Source organism: Cebus imitator, unplaced genomic scaffold (genome assembly GCF_001604975.1).
Source record: "Cebus imitator isolate Cc_AM_T3 unplaced genomic scaffold, Cebus_imitator-1.0 Scaffold38, whole genome shotgun sequence".
Taxonomy (NCBI): Eukaryota; Metazoa; Chordata; class Mammalia; order Primates; family Cebidae; genus Cebus; species Cebus imitator.
In genome coordinates this window covers 10,214,023-10,235,125 of record NW_016107353.1, presented here as the reverse complement: position 1 = coordinate 10,235,125, position 21,103 = coordinate 10,214,023, and the positions used below count along the sequence as shown (strand labels likewise).

At 37.5% G+C, this 21,103-nt stretch overlaps 1 protein-coding gene and 1 pseudogene across 1 annotated transcript in view; both read left to right on the top strand.

Moving 5' to 3' along the window:
* The window catches only part of LOC108301927 (zinc finger protein 254-like), a 57,045-nt gene extending 39,139 nt beyond the window's left edge, over positions 1-17,906 (top strand). The window contains exon 4 of the mRNA XM_017525297.2: positions 15,897-17,906. Within this exon, the coding sequence (XP_017380786.2) occupies positions 15,897-17,545 (1,649 nt within the window). The 3' untranslated portion in view covers positions 17,546-17,906. The remainder of the gene's footprint in view (positions 1-15,896) is intronic.
* Positions 4,581-6,635, top strand: LOC108301914 (annotated as a pseudogene).
* Positions 17,907-21,103: the final 3,197 nt, after the last annotated feature.

The following is a 21,103-nucleotide window of genomic DNA, read 5'->3' as shown; positions in this document are numbered from 1 at the left end:
AAGCTGTTTATTCTCATTAGCATTTCGTCAAACCTTTTTTCAAGGTTCTTAGTTTCTTTGCATTGGGTTAGAACATGTTGTTTTAGCTCAGAGAAGTTTGTTTTTACCCACCTTCTGAAGCCTGTTTCTGTCAATTCATTAGACTCATTCTCCATCCAGCTTTGTTCCCTTGCTGGTGAGGAGTTGTGATCCCTTGGAGGAGGAGAGGCATTCTGGTTTTGGGTGTTTTCATCCTTTTTGCACTTGTTTCTTCCCATCTTTGATTTATCTGCCTGTGGTCTTTGTAGTTGGTGACTGTCAGATGGGGTCTTTGAGTGGATGTCCTTTTTGTCGATGGTGAAGTTATTTCTTTCTGTTTTTTAGTTTTCTTTCTAACAGGCCCCTCTGCTGTAGGACTGCTGGAGGTCCTCTCCAGAACCTGCTTGCCTGGGGATCACCTGTGGCAGCTGCAGAACAGTGAGGGTTGCTGCCAGTTTCTTCTTCTGTTAGCTTTGTCCCAGAAAGATACCCGCCAGATGTCAGCGTGAGCTCTCCTTTATGAGGTGTCTCTTTGTATATATAGGGGTCAGGGAGCTGCCTTAGGAGACAGTCTGTCCCTTATAGGAGCTCAAGTGCTGAGCTGGGAGCTCCATTGTTCCATTCAGAGCTGCAGGGCAGGTGAGTTTATGTCTGCTGCAGCAGAACTCATAATCGCCTTTTTTCCCAGGTGCTCTGTCCTGGGAAGGTGGGGCTTTATTTATAAGTTCCTGATGTACTCCTGCCTTTTTTCAGAGCTGCCTAGCCCAGCAAGGAGGTAGCCTAGTCACAGTCTGCCAGCAGAGGTGTTGCTGAGCTGTTGTGGGCTCTGCCCAGCTGCTGTGTGAACTTCCTTGTGGTTTTGTTTATAGAGGTATAGTTAGAACTGCCTCGGTAATGGTGGTCTGCCTCAGTAATGGCAAACCGCCTCAGTAATGACGGATCTCCTTGGTAGTGGTGGACTGCCTCAGTGATGGTGGACGCCCTTCCCCCCCACAGAGCTGGACTGTCCCTGGTCCAGCTGCTCTTGCTGCGAAACTCTCAATGTAGAGCATTTCAGATTTCTGGTCTTTGTGGGAGTCGGACCTGGTGAGCCAGATCACCTAGCTCCCTGTTTCAGCCCCTGTTTTTTCAGTTGGATGGGCGGCTCTGTCTCCCAGGCATTCCAGGTGCCAGTTGAAATGGCCACCCAGATTTGTGTGAGTTTTTGTGTGGAGACCTGCTGCGCTGGCTGAAACAGCTGTGCTGGAAACTCCTGACGCTTTTCAACCTGGGAATCTCCTGGTCTATGGGCAGTAATAACTCATTTGGAAATGTGGTGATCACTCACTCTCTGTTTTGTTCTTGCTGGAAACTGCACTCCAGAGCTGTTCCTATTTGACCATCTTGAATCCACCTCCTGCGCCCCCCACTATTTTCTTTTAAATGCTTATCTAGTAAAAAGTTCTCACTAGCATCTCCTATTTATGATTGTACTGCATTTTCTTTGAAATTTTATTGCCATACAATAGATACTAGTAATTTAAAATGCCTGCCATCCCTGAATGCAGTTAATGTCAAACAATGCTGTTAACTGGACAAATTATTTGTTAATGTAAATTAATGTTGCCATCTAGATTTTATAAGGAAACATTTCTTACTCATTATTGTCTTGAAGTTCTTTCATTATTGTCTTGAAGTTCTATATTAGTGTGTCTTTTTAGTGTAAGTTTCTTAATATCAGTTTGTTGTGTTTGTAGTTTTACTTACGTATTAGAATTTTAGACAATTTGCAATTCTGTTTGTATACTTTAAGTGAATGTTGGGTTTAATTAAAAGATAAATGAGTCATATGTCTATGTTTATATCTACACATATGACCCCAATATTGGTTATAGCTTATCTTGTATATATTCTTTCTTAGCTCATTTTCTTTTTTTCCTTCTTGTTTTNTGTTTGTATACTTTAAGTGAATGTTGGGTTTAATTCACAGTCAGATTATACATATGTGTATGTTTATATCTACACATATGACCCCAATATTGGTTATAGCTTATCTTGTATATATTCTTTCTTAGCTCATTTTCTTTTTTTCCTTCTTGTTTTTTTTTGAGGTGGAGTGTTGCTCTTGTTGCCGAGCCTGGAGTGCAATGCACAATCTTGGCTCACTTTGGTCGTCTTAAATTTATTTGTTGTTGTTGTTATATTTGTTGTTTTTGTTTGGAGACATGATCTTACTCTGTCACCCAGCCAGAGTGTACTGGCCTGATTTTGGCTCACTGCAGCCTCGACCTATTGGTCTCAAGTGATCTTACCACCTCAGTGTCTCAAGTAGCTGGGACTATTCTTTGATTAATTTTAGGGATAGTGTCTCACTATGTTGCCCAGGCTGGCCTCAAACTTTTAACTCCAAGTGATTCACCTTGGTCTCTCTAAGTGTTGGGATTGGAGGCATGAACTACACCACCCAGCTGGCATTTCTATATTTAATAAGACTTAGTATGTGTCCTAACACAGTACACCAAGTGCAAAGAAGACCGTTTTGTATTCTCTTGCTTTTGACATAATGTTTTGTATGTCAGTTAAACCTTGTTGGTTTATAATATGGTTTTCATGTTTGTGTTCTCCAAACCTTATGCTGTAATGTAATCCTTAATGTTGGATGTGGAATCTACTGAGAGATGTTCGGGTCATGGGGGGCAAAGTCCTCATAAACAGCTTGGCACCATCTTCTTGGTAATCAAAATGTTTACACTCCATTAATTCAAATGAAAGCTGGTTTATTAGAAGAACCTGTCTTCTTCACCTCATATTTGCTGTGTCTCTTACGTGATATGTACAGTTACTCTTCACTTTCAACCATGACTGTAAGCTTGCTAACACTCTCACCGGAAGCAGATGCTGGTACACAGTTTTTGTATAGTCTGCTGAACTGTGAGCCAAATACACTTGATTTCTATATAAATTATCCACTCTCAGGTATTCCCCTATGTGCAAAATAATTAATACAGTCTGTAATATCTAGGTTTTCTGTTTTCTTATTGATTTTTTACCTGAATATTTATTGTTGAAAATGGTGTCTTGATGTCTAAAATTTTGTGTTGCTATGTATTTCTTGCTTTACTTTTGTCAATATTTGCTTTATGTATTTTGGAGCCCTGATGTTATACAGATAGATATAGATAGATAGATAGGTAGATAGATATAATAGCTACAGATTTGTGGTAAATAAACTCATTTTAGCAGTATATAATATCAATGTTTGTCTCACATTAGCACTTGACTTAAATTATGTCTGGTATCCTATTGTAGCTACTATTTTCAAAAAATACAGTTTTTTTTCCCGAATCTGTGGTTTTTAGCCTATTGGACTCAGTGCTTAAGTGAGACTCTTTTAGGAAGCATATTGTTTGCTTTTTTCTTAAGCCACTGAATAATTTTATTATTTTAAAAAATAATTTTATTTATTTATTTGTTCATTCATTTATTATTTTATTTTTATTTTTATTTTTATTTATTTTTTTTTTGAGACAGAGTTTCGCTCTTGTTACCCAGGCTGGAGTGCAATGGCACAATCTCGGCTCACTGCAACCTCTGCCTCCTGGGTTCAGGCAATTCTCCTGCCTCAGCCTCCTGAGTAGCTGGGACTACAGGCACGCGCCACCATGCCCAGCTACTTTTTGTAGCTTTAGTAGAGACGGGGTTTCACCATGTTGACCAGGATGGTCTCGATCTCTTGACCTCGTGATCCACCCGCCTCGGCCTCCCACAGTGCTGGGATTACAGGCTTGAGCCACCGCGCCCGGCCTCATTCATTTATTTTTGAGATAGGTCGCACTCTGTCAACCAAGCTGGTTTGCAGTGTTGAGATCATGGCTTACTGCAGCCTCAACCTCCCAAACTCAGAAGATTCTTTCATTTCAGCCTCTCAGGTAGCTGGGTTATGAGTATGTAGCATCACGCCTATAATGTTTTGAGATCCAGTAATTGAGATCCAGTAATTAGCCCACCTTAGCCTCCCAAAGTCCTGAGATTACGTTTCTTTTTCATTCATTCTTTATTTATTTCTTTTTTTTTTTTTTGAGACTAAGTTTTGCTCTTGTCACCCAGGCTGGAGTGCAATGTTGTGCTCTTGGCTCACTGCAACATCCGCCTCCCAGGTTCAAGTGATTCTCCTGCCTCAGTCTCTGGAGTAGGTGGGATTACCGGCACCCACAGGCACTCACAACCATGCCCAGCTAATTTTTGTATTTTTAGTAGAGTAGAGGTTTCACCATGTTGGCCAGGCTAGTCTCGAACTCCTGACCTCTGGTGGTCTGCCCTCTTTGACCTCTCAAAGTGCTGGGATTACAGGTGTGAGCCACTGCACCCATCCTCCATTTCTTTTTATTAAGTAGTTTAACCAATTTATATTTAAAATTATTTCTTAAAAATAAAATTATGGGTGCCAGGAGGAGCTGCGCCTTGCTGTTGCTGTTGCTGCTGCTGCTCTCGCTGCCGTCAGTCAGGGTGTGCCCGCTTCTTCAGGCTCCAGTCCCTCGGACCCATCACTGCATCTAGACTCTACTGCAGTCTTGGATCTTGCTGGGAAAATGTCTGATGAATTTTCGTTGGCAGATGCACTACCTGAACGCTCCCCTGCCAAAACTTTTGCTGTGAGCAATACAAAACCTGGCCAGCCTCTTCAAGGCTGGCCAGGCTCCAACCCTTGGAATAATCCGAGTGCTCCACCTTCTGTGCCATCTGGACTCCCACCACATGCAACACCCTGTACTGTGCCCTTTGGACCAGCACCAATGGGAATGTATCCCTCTCCCACCAAACCAACTCCAGGAGCCCCAACACCCTTTCCTCCTTCTGGACCATCACAGCCTCCCCCCCACCACCGTCCCGACCTGATGGTCCTTATCCAGCCCCAACTGTGTCAGGCCCTGGCCCCACAGGGCCACATCCTACATCAAATATGCCCTTTCCGGAGCTACCTAGACCATATGGTGCAACCACACATCCAGCTGCAGCTGGTCCTTTAGGTCCATGAGGATCCATGTCTTCTGGACCTTGGGCACCAGGAATGGGAAGGCAGTATCCTACCCCTAATATGCCATATCCATCTCTAGGACGATATCTGGCTCTTCCTCCTCCCCAAGTCCCTGGGCAGTACCACCCGTTCCATGGAACACTGTTTCATCAGGAGCCTGGGGACCACCAGCTCCTTATCCTGCCCCTACAGGATCTTATCCTACACCAGGACTCTATCCTACTCCTAATAATCCTTTCCAAGTGCCTTCAGGAACTTCTGGTGTTCCACTGATGCCTGGTGGCCCCTGGTGGCCCACATTCTTACCATTAAGTTAACAATGGACGAAGAGATGATGCTTTGTTTTTTGAAGTACATCTATATGCACATGAATACATATATAAAAATTGCTGGTTTCACTATTAGAGGGCATTCATGGAAGAACACTCTTGCACCTCTCAGAGAAGATAACTGCCTCTTGTACTTGGATGTGTAGTACATTATATGTATACAATCAGATAAAAAAGCATAGAAGTAAATCATTCAGATGTGATTTTTATTTGGTTTTCATGGAAAGTTAAAGTGATTAAGTATATTGAATAGCTCTTTGACAGAATTTGTTTAAGCTCTGAAACTACACACTTAAAAATCTAAGATGATGTGGAGTATTGTTAGAATCTGCAACTTATTGACAATTTATTTCAAGAATTTTTCTATAATCACTTTACCCTCCTAAATAAATAAACTTGGAGAATAACCCCTCATATCTAAACAAATGATGCCTCTCAACATTTTGAGTTGCTCTGTCAGATAAATAAACCTGGTCCTCCTGAGGTTATATTTTGGATATACATTTTTAAACTGTCAGTAATTATTATCAGATGTGGAGTTCAGTGGCCAGCCAATGTTCAGTTTTATCCTTGAGCTTTTAATAAAAACTTCCTGGTTTGTTTTTAGTTATATGAGTCATACAGCACTAAAGTCTTCTCTTTATGTAAACTTTTTTCTTTTTAATCCAGGCCAACATGTATGTAAATTACATTTTTAGATAATTGATTATCTCTTTGTACTACTTAAGATTTGATTATGAGATGCGCATATTGCTTTGGGAAAAGCTCAAGGAAAGAAATAATTCTCTCCTTTGTTTTGAACTTCAAACTAGATAAACCCTAGGTATGGCTTAATTGCAACAAGTAGTTTTCATTGCCACAAAAACCTGAGGCAGCTCTTCTGTCCAGGGCATTCCCGCAGCCACCCCCACCCCACTTGCCCTTGGTTGTTTAGAAGGAGCACATCCCTTGATTCCTCCTCCATGTGGTAAACTGGCACACTCTAGAGGTCTAAAACACAAAACAGTTGTGTTTAGAGAACCTTACGTCATGCAGATATGACTTCTTTTTGTACAAGTGTGAATCAAAATAATGTATCTTTCAGAGTCTGGTTAAGCTATGTCATTGTCTCCTGCATAGTCTCCTGAGTTTTTTTGTAAAGTGCTTATGGCTAACAGTTGAGTTCTGTATTTGTTGACAGGTAAGTAAGTGGAGTTGAGTGCCATCTTTGAAAAAATTATCCTCTAGCTCTAACACTGAAAGTAATAATAAATTGTAGATCTCTGCAACTGGGTGTAAATCAGTGTGACTGTATTGTTTAAATATTAAGTATTGTTAATAACCACCAAAAAACAGCCCTAGCAGTTTTTTGGCACCTTATGTTTAAATCAGATTCTGAGATTTGGGGTAGACCTGACCTTGATATTTATAAGATAACATTTTGAATGTATCCATTGGATTTCTAAAATGTATTGTGAATTTTCTCAAACAGGATTTATGCTGGAGCTCTGTTTTTGCTTAGAAATTAAGTATTTAGTTTATTTCTGCTCCAATTAAAATGTCAAAAAAAATAAAGTCACTAGTTTATTGTTTTATGTGTTCCTGGATGGTATGTTTTTTCTTATGTACTGTTTTATTTCCTTAAATTTTATTTTAATTGTGTAGTGATGTGCTTCAATTATTTTTTAAATTTTGTATTGCATATTTCTATAAATATTATCTTCATAATCATCTGTATTAGTATGTTTTCATACTGCTGATAAATGCATACCTGAGACTGGGCAGTTTACAAAAGAAAGAGGTTTATTGGACTTACAGTTTCATGTGACTCAGGAGACTTCACAATCATGGTGGAAGGTGAAAGGTATGACTTACATGATGGCAGACAAGAGAGAGAAAGCTTGTGCACAAAAACTCTGTTATAAAGCCATCAGATTTCATGAGACTTATTCACTATCATGAGAACAGCACAGAAAAGACCTGCCCCCATGATTCAATTACCTTCTACAACGTCCCTCCCAGAACATGTGGGAATTAAAGATGTGACTTGAGTTGGGACTCAGCCAAACCATCTCGTCTTAAAAAGTAAAGTTTACAGCTGGGTACGGTGACTCACACTTGTAATCCTAGCACTTTGGAAGGCCAAGGCAGATGGATCAACTGAGGTCAGCAGTTTAAGACCACCCTGACTAACATGGTGAAACCTTGTCTCTACTACAAATATAAAATTAGGCAGGTGCGGTGGTGCATGTCTGTAATCCCAGCTACATGGGAGGCTGAGGCAGGAGAATTGCTTGACCCCAGGAGGTGGAGACTGCAGTGAGCTGAGATCTGCCATTGCACTTCAACCTGGGCAACAAGAGTGAAACTTTGTCTGAAAACAAAAACAAAACAATGGAGTTTACATGTAACATTTTCAAATAAAACAATATATTTTAATCGCATGACAACTTCAGTTGACTATAAAAATTACACGTCTATATTTTTCAGTTATTAATATTAAAATTATATTGTGTATTGACATACTTATGCAGATTTTTGTTCTGTTTTAAATATTCTGCAGAAGAGCTTTTAGGGCTTTATGCATCATCATTATGATAGTAAAGAGTTTTATATTTGTGTATTTACATTTAATAGAAAGCTTTATTTTATATATAGTTTTATGATGCTGTCCAGGATTATTTTATTTTTAAGCAAAATTGACTCATTTTAGCATTTCTTTTTTTATTTGAAGAGTCTCACTGTATTACTCAGCCTGATCTTAAACTCTTGGTCTCTAGTGTTCTGACGGTCTTAACCTCCTGAAAGTGTAGAATTACAGGCATGAGCCATGGTGTCTGGCTACCATGCAGCATTTTTCTTTGTAGAACTGTGCTAGTGGTGATGAACAGCACCCTCACCTTTTATCTTGGAAATTTTAAAATTTTCATCTTTTTTAAAGTGAAACAAATTTAAATCAAGTAATATTGGTTAAAAGTATTTTTTAAATTATATCAAAATTTGGAAAATTTTCATTTTTTTAAATCTTCAGGTAACTTCTGTATTATTTTTTTCCATATTCTTTTTCTAAGATTTTCTTAATATATTGATCTACTTGATGGAATCTAATAAGTTTTACATTTCATAGTTTAGTTTTGTTTTGTAATTTTGTATTTTTGTGTTATATATTTTAGGGTATGCTACTCCATATCTGTCAATTGTATTTTTATTTTTTAGTAGATATTGTAATTATGCATGACAATGTTTAACTTTGTATAATTTAAGACAGTGTGGAACAAAATGAAATATGAATCAGCCATTTTTTTTTTTTTTTTTTGAGACGGAGTTTCACTCTTGTTACCCAGGCTGGAGTGCAATGGTGCGATCTCGGCTCACCGCAACCTCCGCCTCCTGGGTTCAGGCAATTCTCCTGCCTCAACCTCCTCAGTAGCTGGGATTACAGGCACGCGCCACCATGCCCAGCTAATTTTTTGTAGTTTTAGTAGAGACGGGGTTTCACCATGTTGACCAGGATGGTCTCGATCTCTTGACCTCGTGATCCACCCGCCTCGGCCTCCCAAAGTGCTGGGATTACAGGCTTGAGCCACCGCGCCTGGCCCGAATCAGCCATTTTTAAAAAATATGATTCCAATATGAATCAGCCAGATATTTTTCCAATGGAATTATCTGTATGTTTGTTCGCCTGCATAAGTGTTATCCTTGTATTATTTTTCTTTTAATTGTACTTTAGGTTCTGAGGTACATATGCAGATCATGCAGGATTGTTGCATAGGTACATACATGGCAATGTGGTTTATTGCCTCCTTGTATTTTTTTTTTTATAGTTTGTATATTTGTTGTATAGGTTTGTTGTGAATGGTGTTTTAATACTGCCTAGATGAGTAGTCATAAAATTCTTGTAATTTCCTTTTTTTTTTTTTTCCCTGAGACAGACTCTTGCTCTGTCACCCAGGCTGGAAGATAGTGGTGTGATCTCAGCTCTCTGCAACCTCCACCTCCCAGGTTCAAGCAATTCTCCTCCCTCAGCCTCCCGAGTAGCTGGGATTACAGGCGCATGCCACTGTGCCTGGCTAATTTTTGTATTTTTTTTTTGAAGAGGGTGTTTCACTATGTCGGCCAAGCTGGTCTTGAACTTCTGACCTTGTGATCTACCCACCTCAGCCTCCCAAAGTGATGGAATTACAGGCGTGAGCCACCATGCCCAGCAATTCTTGTAATTTCAACATCTTATGTATTTGTGAATCTGTATGAATTTTGTGTGGGAGAAACACTTTTGGATTTGAATAAATTTAAAACGATCATTACTCTTTTATAGGTATTATTGTTTATTGTTACTTGTAAAAAAGTAACAAAATTTACCACAAAAATTTTTTAAATATTCAGTTTAGTCATATTATTTTGACATTGTCATGCAACATATTTCTAACATGTTTTTATCTTGCAGTGCTAAATCTTAATAAATATTAAGCAACTACCTTTTTTTTTTTTTTTTTTTTTTTAGATTGAGTCTTGCTCTGTCACCCAGCCTGGAGTACAATGGCATGATCTCAGCTTACTGCAACCTTCACCTCTCAGGTTCAAGCAATTCTTGTGCCTCAGCCTTCCGAGTAGCTGGGATTACAGATGCTTATCACCATGAATGGTTAATTTTTGTATTTTTAGTAGAGATGGGTTTTCACCATGTTGGCCAGGCTGGTTTCAAACTCCTGACCTTAGGTGATCCACCTGCCTTAGCTTCCCAGACTGCAAGGATTACAGGTGTGTGCCACCACGCCTGGCCCCAATTTTTTCTCTTTTATGGCACTTTGCACAGACCACTCTGTTCTTTTTTTCTAAGAGTGAACTGCTTCATGTATCACTTACAATCTCTTGTCTTTTTGTGGCTGGCTTATTTCATTTTACATAATGCCAACAAGATTTATCTTTATAGTTGGTAGACTATTTCCTGCTTTTTGAATACTGAGTGATTTTCCAGAATTTTTATATTTCAAATTGTATCTAGTGAATGATTTGGTGAAAGAAATTTGCATTGCTTTTACCTATTGCCTTACAGTAACACTGCTGCAGTAATTATGATTACGTAAATGACTCCTTGTATGACCATATATGTAAAAGTTTATATATATGCTGGATTCTATTTTATTAGTTTACTTTTTCACATTTATACTTATAACAAATTGTTTTAATTCTGTAGCTTTGTAATGTGTTTTGAATCAAGAACTTTAGTGCCTCTGGCATCATTTCATTTCCTTCCTTCTCTTCCTTCCCTTCCCTCCCTCCCTCCCTCCCTCCCTCCTTCCTTCCTTCCTTCCTTCCTTCCTTCCTTCCTTCCTTCCTTCCTTCCTTCCTGTACTTTATTGTCTCTTCATATTCTTTATATTTTTGGGGTTGCTGCTTCCATTTCTTCAAAAATGCAGTGAGAAATTTGAAAAACATTGCATTAAATCTGTAGATTGCATGGAGCAGGATGGACCTCTTCACAATATGAACTATTTCAACCTTTGTATAAGAGCACACTCAAGAGTGTGTTGCTTAATTTGTATATATTTATAAATTTTTCAGTTTTTTTCTCTTATCATTGTGTACTCTCATTCCATTTTGGTCATAGAAAGTAGTTCATCGAATTCTATTTTTAAAAATTTTGGTAAGACTTCCTTTTTGGCCTAAGATGTAGTCTAGAGAGGAAAATGTACGGGCTATTGAGAAGGGTGTGTATTCTGATGTTGAGGAGTGTTCTCCATAATTCTGTTTGGAATACTATTTTTATACTGCCTTTAAGTAGTCTGTTCCCTTATTAACATTCTTTCTTGTTTTATTTTTATTATAGAAAGTGTGGTATTTAAATACCTTGCTATAATTATATTGCTTTCTATGTGTTTCTTCCATTCACATAGGGCATATATGTTCTCATTGTTCAACATCCACTTATGAATGAGAACATGCTTGGTTTTCTATTCTTGTGTCAGTTTACTGAGAATGATGGTTTCCAGCTTTATTCTTGTCCCTGAAAAGGACATGAACTCATCCTTTTTTATGGCTGCACATAATATTCCATGGTGTATATGTACCACATTTTCTTTTTCAACTAAAACTCAAGTGCTAGAAGTCAGATGTACCACATCTTCTTTATTCAGTCTGTCATTCTTCGATTCTGTCAAATTTGCTTTGTATATTTGGAACTCTAATCACACACACACACACACACACACACACACACACACACACATCATAGGCTCCCAGTGAATGAATCTATTATTTCTTGATGTCCTTCTTTGTTTCTTTGGAGTTTCAAGTACATTTTATAAAATATCATACTTTTTGACTTAAGATGTACCTTGTGTAATATTATTTTGACTGTTTCTGCTCTCATCATTAGTGTTTGCATGGAATGTTAATTCAGTTCTGCCACTTGAGTCTTTTTTTATCATTAGATTTCAACTGCCTCTTGTAGAAAAGCAAGATGGATCTTGGCTTTTAAATTTTTAAAATAAATCTGTTTATCGAAAGTACGTCTCAATTTAAAAGTTAATTTTATATATATTTAAATAATTTTCTGAAAGAGAAAGACTTATTTTATTAAGTATTTTTATTTATTTGACAAAGATATCTTTGTTATTTGTGTCTGATATTTTTATTGATATGCTTTTACTTATTTTCTTTGTGTATTTATACAAATATTTTTGTGGTATCCTGGGGATTATATATAACCTCTAAAAGATATAACAATATATTTTAATCTGGTAAGAAAAACAAGTTCATATAAAAATCATTTATGGTTACATCTTCCCTCAAATTTATCATTGATGTTGTTAATTATATCTTTTTTTTTTGTCGGATATTCATTAACAAGGGTTTGTATTGATTTCTATGCTTTTATTCAAATTTCAGAGAATAATTATAAATGTTTTATTTTCTTTTTTTTTAAATTTTATTTTTTTACGTTTCCAAGGAGCTGTGTATAAATGTTTTCTTTTTTAAAATTTATCATACTTTAATTTCTGGGGTACATGTGCAGAACCTGAAGGTTTGTTACATAGGTATACACATGCTTTGGTGGTTTGCCACATTCATAACCTTGTCATCTACATTAGCTATTTCTCCTAATGCTATCTCTCCCCATTCCTCCACTTGTTGCTATCCCTCCCTTAGCCTCCAACCCTCTAGCAGGCCCTGGTGTGTGATGTTTTCCTCCCTATGTCCATGTGTTCTCATTGTTCAATACCCACTTATGAGTGAGAACATGCAGTGTTTGGTTTTCTGTTCTTGTGACAGTTTGCTGAGAATGGTGGCTTCCAGCTTTATTCATGTCCCTGCAAGGGACATGAACTCATCCTTTTTTATGGCCGCACATAGTATTCTATGGTGTATATGTGCCACATTTTCTTTATTCAGTCTATCATTGATGGGCATTTGGGTTGCTTCCAAGTCTTTGCTATTGTGAACGTTTTCTACACTGCTGAAATAATGCTATGAAATTCTACTTTTGAGTATTTGCATATTTTTCCCAGAAAATAATGTATTTTTATATGATTATGTTTTTTTTTTTTTTAATCATGTTATTTTCAGTAGAAGGAACTGTTTTCAGCATGTTTTACATGTAGGGGCTATGTCGTTACAATATACTTTTATAGAATTTGATTACTTCTAAAGGTTTTTATTGTTTTATTTTGCAGGACAGATTCACTGATGATATTATTCCCACTTAATTAAAGCTATTTTTTTCACAGTTTTTTTCATGACTGCATCACACAGTTTCCTTATTACCTGTAAAATTTTTGTTAACAGTTATGATTATCTCATAAGACTATATTTGTAAATGGAACATCACTTTTGTTCTTCCTCTTTTTTTTTTTTTTGGAGACAGAGTCTCACTCTATTCCTTAGCCAGACTAGAGTATGGTGGCGTGACCTTAGCTCACTGCAACCTCCATCTCCTGGGTTCAAGTGGTTCTTCAGCCTCAGCCTCCTGAGTAGCTGGGATTGCAGGCATATGCCAGCATAGCCAGCTAAGTTTTGTAGTTTTAATAGAGACTAGATTTCGCCATGTTGTTCAGGCTGGTCCCAGACTCCTGACATCAGGTAACCTGCCCACCTCGGCCTTCCAAAGTGCCTAGACTCCAGGCGTCAGCCACCATGCCTGATTTGGCACATCACTTTTATCTTCAGCTCCAAAGATAATCACTTTGTCTGTGGCTTTTGAAATTGTGCTTATATATGTGTTTGTTATAAATATCTTTTCATGTTCCTAGTTTGCTAAGCTTCTTTATTTTTACTCTTTTTTTCTTTTAGGATCTATTAGGGTTTTTTTTTGTATTTTTTCCTCCAGAATTTCTATTTTTTTGATATCTTATTTTCATCCTCATTTTTCTGATTTTCCATAGTTGTCTCTGTTTCTTTTTTTTTTTTTTTGAGACAGAGTTTCACTCTTGTTACCCAGGCTGGAGTGCAATGGCGCGATCTCGGCTCACCGCAACCTCCGCCTCCTGGGTTCAGGCAATTCTCCTGCCTCAGCCTCCTGAGTAGCTGGGACTACAGACACGCGCCACCATGCCCAGCTAATTTTTTGTATTTTTAGTAGAGATGGGGTTTCACCATGTTGACCAGGATGGTCTCGATCTCTTGACCTTGTGATCCACCCGCCTCGGCCTCCCAAAGTACTGAGATTACAGGCGTGAGCCACCGCGCCCGGCCCAGTTGTCTCTGTTTCTATTTTAATCAGTATTTTTCAATGTATTAGCAATTCTTTAAATTAATTTATTCTTTTTAATTTTTTTTTTTTTAGAAAATTTTATATTTTTGGTGGGATTGTATTGCCCTGTATTGTATATATTATGATCTTTGATTTAGATTTGGACATTAAAATAAGTTACTTGTCAAAATCTTTACAATGTAGTTTTTTTCCTGGCATAGTCTGAAAACAATTGTCTTGACTGGTGATTATGGGAGTTTCTCAAACATGTACTTAGGATATGTGGTGTCTGAAATTTAATGTTTATTTTTATTTATTTATTTCTTTTTATGGGCTTAATTCATTTATTTTTCTTGTATGAAACCCTATGTTGTAGCTGCTGGAGCCTGGGTTCACTGCACAGAGAATCTGGTGTGGGCCTTGATGAGGGAGGTGGTCAGTGAATTTCCGATAGGGAGACTTGGTGAATACAGTCTCCTTCTGGATATTGGGTGTCAGGCGGCTGTAGGTCTTAGAGATGGCATCAAATGTGGCCTTGGTGAAGTTGCCCAGGGTGGCAGTGCAGCCCCTGGCCGAGGTGTAGCAGTCATTGATACCAGGCATCATGAGCAGCTTCTTGGGCACAGGCAGTGAGACAATGCCAGTGCCCCTGGGCGCGGGGATGAGGCTCACCAGCAGGGAGCCACAGAGGCCTATAACCTTGTGAGAAATAGTGTGGAGCTTACCGATCTTGTTTCCCAGTAGTCTCTGCACATGGGGACAATGGAGAGCTTGGCCAGGACAATAGCCCTGCGGATGGCAATGGCCACCTTACTGGACCACTAAATAGCCAGACCGAGGTAGCTGTTCTGGTCCCCGATGGAAACAAACACTTTAAACCTGGTGCGCTGGCTGACACGGGTCTGCTTATGGACCGCGTAGTCTTGAAAACCTCATTCTTGAGAGAGGCCCACAGGAAAAAGTCAGTGATCTCAGATTCTGGAGAAGAGATAGATCTTCAGGAACTTGATCTTCATGTTCTTAAGCAGGCGGCCCAGATTGGTGACGGGCATCCACGCATTATCTTTGGCCTCGCCTCTACAAGCTCCGTAGCCCAACCCTGGACCGGGCCCCAGACCTGTCCAAGGCTGAGACACTGGCTCTGATGCTGCTGCCGAAACATCCTCAGAAGCCACAGCAGTTTGGCATCCCAGGGACCCCCCGCTGCACTGGCGTCCTCCATTTATTTATTTATTTATTTCTGGGAAAAGAAGCTGTGTTTATTTTTTTTATTTAAGAGAGTTTACTAATGTTACTCTGTAGGAGTCAGTAATCACTTACTATTCCTGTTCCCTGTCTGTAGCACTGCTGCTGTAACATTTTTCTTTGGTCTCAGCAGACTCAAACTCTCATTTCAAAATATACCACCATTTCTTTCAGCACTTTATGTCATGAGAGATAGAAACCAGTGTCAGATAAAGCCTCCAAAAGCCAGAAATAACAATGAATGTGCCAGTATTTTATTTTAAGACAGAAACCAAGAGCTGGCAATATACTTCTAAAGGTACTATGTTATAGTGGGAAGCAGGAAAAGCCGTGTTGGATAAATTTAACAGACTTTTATTTTTCTTTTATGTGTTTTTTTGCATTGTGCTCACCTGGGACACTGCACACAATTCATTCACTTATAAATTTTCCATAGCTGTATTTGGGTCTGTACGTTTTTGTTACACTTATATGTCTATGAAAGAATCAGGGCCTGTGGTATTTTGCAATGCCATTTTGATTACGTAGTTTGTATAATGTTATAGATAAGATTTTTAAACTATATCCATGTGACTCTAGCAAGTGGAGTAATTTATTATTTTTATTTATTTATTTTTTCCAGTTATATGTCCTCATTTTGCTCAAGACCTTTGGCCAGAGCAGGGCATGGAAGATTCTTTTCAAAAAGTAATACTGAGAAGATATGAAAAATGTGGACATGAGAATTTACAGTTTAAAGAAGGCTGTAAATATGTGGATGAGTGTAAGGTGCACAAAGAAGGTTACAATGGACTTAACCAGTATTTCACAACTACCCAGAGCAAGGTATTTCAATGTGATAAATATCTGAAAGTTTTAAATAAATTTTTAAATTCAAACAGACATAAGGTAAGACATACTGGAAAGAAATCTTTCAAATGTAAAAAATGTGTCAAATCATTTTGCATGATTTCACACAAAACCCAGCATAAAAGCAATTATACACAAAAGAAGTCCTACAAATGTAAAGAATGTGGAAAAACCTTTAATTGGTCCTCAACCCTTACTAATTATAAAAAAATTCAAACTGAAGAGAAACTGTACAAATGTGAAGACTTTGGCAAAGCTTTTAAGCAACCCTCAACCCTTTCTACACATAAAATAATTCATGCTAGAGAGAAACTCTACAAATGTGAAGAATGTGGCAAAGCATTTATCTGGTTCTCAACCCTTACTAAACACAAGAGAATTCATATGAGAGAGAAACTCTACAAATGTGAAGAATGTGACAAAGCATTTATATGGTCCTCAACCTTATCTAGACACAAGAGGATTCACACCGGAGAGAAACCCTTCAAATGTGAAGCATGTGGCAAAGCTTTTAGCCAATCCTCAACCCTTAATACACATAAGATAATTCATACTGGCGAGAAACCCTACAGATGTGAAGAATGTGGCAAAGCTTTTAAGCAACTCTCAACCCTTACTACACATAAAATTATTCATGCTGGAGAGAAGCTCTACAAATGTGAAGAATGTGGCAAAGCTTTTAACCGATCCTCAAATCTTACTACACATAAAATAATTCATACTGGAGAGAGACCTTACAAGTGTGAAGAATGTGGCAAAGCATTTATCTGGTCCTCAACTCTTACTAAACATAAAAGAATTCATACTAGAGAGAAACCCTACAAATGTGAAGAATGTGGCAAAGCATTTCTATGGTCCTCAACTCTAACTAGACACAAGAGGATGCACACTGGAGAGAAACCCTACAGATGTGAAGAATGTGGCAAAACTTTTAGCCAGTCCTCAACTCTTACTACACATAAAATAATTCATACTGGAGAGAAACCTTACAAATGTGAGGAATGTGGAAAAGCCTTTAACTGGTCCTCAACTCTTACTAAACATAAGATAATTCATACTGAAGAGAAACCGTACAAATGTAAAAAATGTGGCAAAGCCTTTAACCAGTCTTCAATCCTTACTAACCATAAGAGAATTCATACTGGAGAGAAGCCCTACAAATGTGAAGAATGTGGCAAATCTTTTAACCGGTCTTCAACCTTTACTAAACATAAGGTAATTCATACTGGAGTAAAACCCTACAAATGTGAAGAATGTGACAAAGCCTTTTTCTGGTCCTCAACCCTAACTAAACATAAGAGAATTCATACAGGAGAGCAAACCTACAAATGGGAAAAATTTGGCAAAGCCTTTAACCAGTCCTTACACCTTACTACAGATAAGATAACTCATATTGGAGAGAAATCTTACAAGTGTGAATAATGTGGCAAAGCCTATAAAAAATCTTAAATTCTTCATAGGTGTAACATTCATGCTGGATAGAAACTCTACAAACCTGAAAGATGTGCTAATGCTTTTTACAATACCTCAAACTATTCTAAACATAAAGAAAATCAAATGTATTTTCAGTTGCAGTAAATATAAAAGTTATTTAATTCAAAATTAAGTAAATATCGGAATAATTCACAGAAATATCTAGGGCACTCTAAAATTAGTCATTACATGAAGTCAGAGTGCTGAGTATAGAAAATACAAACTAAAGTTTGTGTAAGCATTATTTGTGTATAACTTTAAAAGCATTAGAATATTTTTGGAGCATTGTAATTACATTCAAAGTATACTTTTGAAAATACAGATTTTTTTTTTTTTTTTTTTTTTGAGGCAGAGTTTCCTCTTGTTACTCAGGCTGGAGTGCAATGGCACGATCTCGGCTCACTGCAGCCTCTGCCCCCTGGGTTCAGGCAATTCTCCTGCCTCAGCCTCCTGAGTAGCTGTGATTACAGGCACGTGCCACCATGCCCAGCTAATTTTTTGTATTTTTAGTAGAGACGAGGTTTCACCATGTTGGCCAGGATGGTCTCGATCTTTTGACCTTGTGATCTACCCGCCTTGGCCTCCCAAAGTTCTGGGATTACAGGCGTGAGCCACCGCTCCCAGTTTGAAAATACAGATTTTTTTTGAAAGTGAATAATAATGGTGTTAAACTCTGAAATTACTTCATGCTGTTTTATTATTCCTGATGTATTCACATGTGAAAGCATGTGACTACTTGTTGCTGCATAAAAGATATGAGAGATTCTTTTTTATTAGGCATTAGTTATGATCTTTTTTTGTGGAAAGGTAAGGACATTAAAATGTAAGATGCATAATGAAAATTTAAGTAGAGAGGCTCTTTGTAGTTAACTTATAATACCGAGCGATGGAAGAGGTAGGTGTTCAAAGTAATATTCTGCATTATTATGAAAGAGAAATATTCTTAATTTTACTTAAAATTTACTAGTATGTTATTTTATTAATTGTGCTTTTATGGAATAATATGCAGCGTATTTTAAAATTATAAGTTATATGTGAATTTAACTTTTCAATTCAACTTTTTAACATGTTAAATATGATTGTGAATTCAATGAATTGTTATTATGCCACTAACTTTAACCTATTCCACGTTACTCAAGGGTGTAGGTTAAAGATGGTAAGAATACACTATTTGGTAAGGTAATGGACTAACATCTCTAGTAATCTTTTTTGCCGGTAGCTTTAAATTGCCAATAAGTTAAAAAATATTGTTCGTATAGGTTAAAATTTTATTCCCATTTTCACATTTAAATGTATTGTTCTTAATTTTTCTGGATATATAATATGTGTATATACTTATGCCATATATGGCATATTTCGATACAGGCATACAATATATAATAATCACATTAGAGGAAGTGAGGTATCCATTACCTCTAGCGTTTATTCTTTGTATTACAAGCAATTTAATTCTACAGTTTTAGTTGTTTTTAAATGTACAATTAAATTGTTATTGACTCCAGGGTCATTTATATGGCCATAATAAAAATTATATACTAAGAATTATATACAAATATAAGTAAAATCTATACATTTCTGAATCCTGAATATTTTTATAAGTTTTTAATATATTTTTCTTTGAACATGTGACCTCTGCCTGCAAACACATATGGACTCTTAGTATTGATTTACATAGAGTTAAATATACACATCTTTTAGTCTACAGATAAGCCTTAGTTGTAAATAAATAATGAAGTAATTGTGTTTGTGTAAGAATACATATTTTTTAAATTTTATTGTTTTATAAGTTGTTGGGGTACGGGTGGTATTTGGTTACTTGTGTAAGGTTTTTGTTGGTGACTTGTGAGATCCTGGTACACCCATCACCCAAGCAGTATACACTGCACCATATATGTTGTCTTCTATTCCTCCCATCTTCTCCTCTTCCCAACGTCCCTGAAGTCCATTGTATTATTATTCTGCCTTTGTGCCCTCAAATGATGTTTGCTTTTCCATTCCTGAGTTACTTCACTTAGAATAATAGTCTCCAATCTCATCTATGACATTGCAAATGCTGTTAATTCATTCCTTTTTATGACTTAGTATTCCAACGTATGTATGTACCACAGTTCCTTTATCCACTTGTTGATTGATGGGCACTTTGGTTGGTTCCATGATTTTACAATTGTAAATTGTGCTTCTAGAAACATGAATGTGCGCAGGGTGCGGTGGCTCACGCCTGTAATCCCAGCACTTTGGGAGGCCGACGTGGGCAGATCACGTGAGGTCAGGAGTTTGAGACCAGCTTGGCTGGCATGATGAAACGCTGTTTCTACTAAATATACAAAAAATTAGCCGGGTGTGGTGGCATGCACCTGTAGCGTTTGTAGAACCTGTAATCCTAGCTACTCGAGAAGCTGAGGCAGGAGAATTGTTTGAACACGGGAGGTGGAGTTGCAGTGAGATGAGACTGTGGTTACACTCCAGCTTGGGAAACAAGAGCGAAACTTTGCCTCAAAAAAAGGAAGGATAGGAGGGAGGGAGGGAGGGAGAGAGGGAAACATGCATGTGCAAGTATTTCTTTCAAATAATGACTTCGTTTTCTCCGGCTAGATACCCAGTAGTGGGATTGCTGGATCAAATGGTAGTTGTACTTTTAGTTCTTTAAGAAATCTCTACACAGTTTTCCATAGTGGTTGTACTAGTTTACATTCCCACCAGCCAGTGTTACCTGATGGCCAGATCCATGCCAACATCTACAATATTTTGATCTTTTCATTATGGCCATTCTTGCAGGAATAAGGTAGTATTGCATTGTGGTTTGAATTTACATTTCTCTGATCATTAGTGATGTTGAGAATTTTTTTTTAATGTTTGTTGGCCATTTGTATATCTTCTTTCGAAAATTGTGTATTCATGTCCTTAGCCCACTTTTTGATGAAATCTTTTTTTCTTCTTACTGTATTGTATTTTTTTCTTCTTACTGATTTGAGTTTGTTGTAGGTTCAGGATATTAGTCCTTTGTCAGATGTGTAGATTGTGAAGAATTTCTCCCACTCCAAGTTGTCTATTTACTCTGCTGGCTGTTCCTTTTGCCATGTAAAAGCTTTTTAGTTTAATTAGGTCCCAGCTAATTAGGTCTTTGTTTTTACTGCATTTGCTTTTGTGTTTTTGGTAATGAAATTTTTGCCTTGCCAATGCTTAGTTTTTCCAATGTTATTTTCCAGAATTTTTATAGTTTCATGTCTTAGAATTAAGTCCTTAATCTATCCTGAGTTTATTTTTTTATAAAGTGAGAGATGAGAATTCGGTTTCATTCTCCTACATGTTGCTAGCCAATTATCCCAGCACCATTTATTGAAAAGGGTGTCCTTTCCCCACTTTATGTTTTTGTTTTCTTAGTTGAAGACTGGTTGGCTGTATTTGAGTTTATTTCTGGGTTCTCTGTTCCATTGTAATATGTGCCCATTTTTATACCAGTACCATGCTGTTTTGGTGAATATGGCCTTACAGTATAGTTTGAAATCA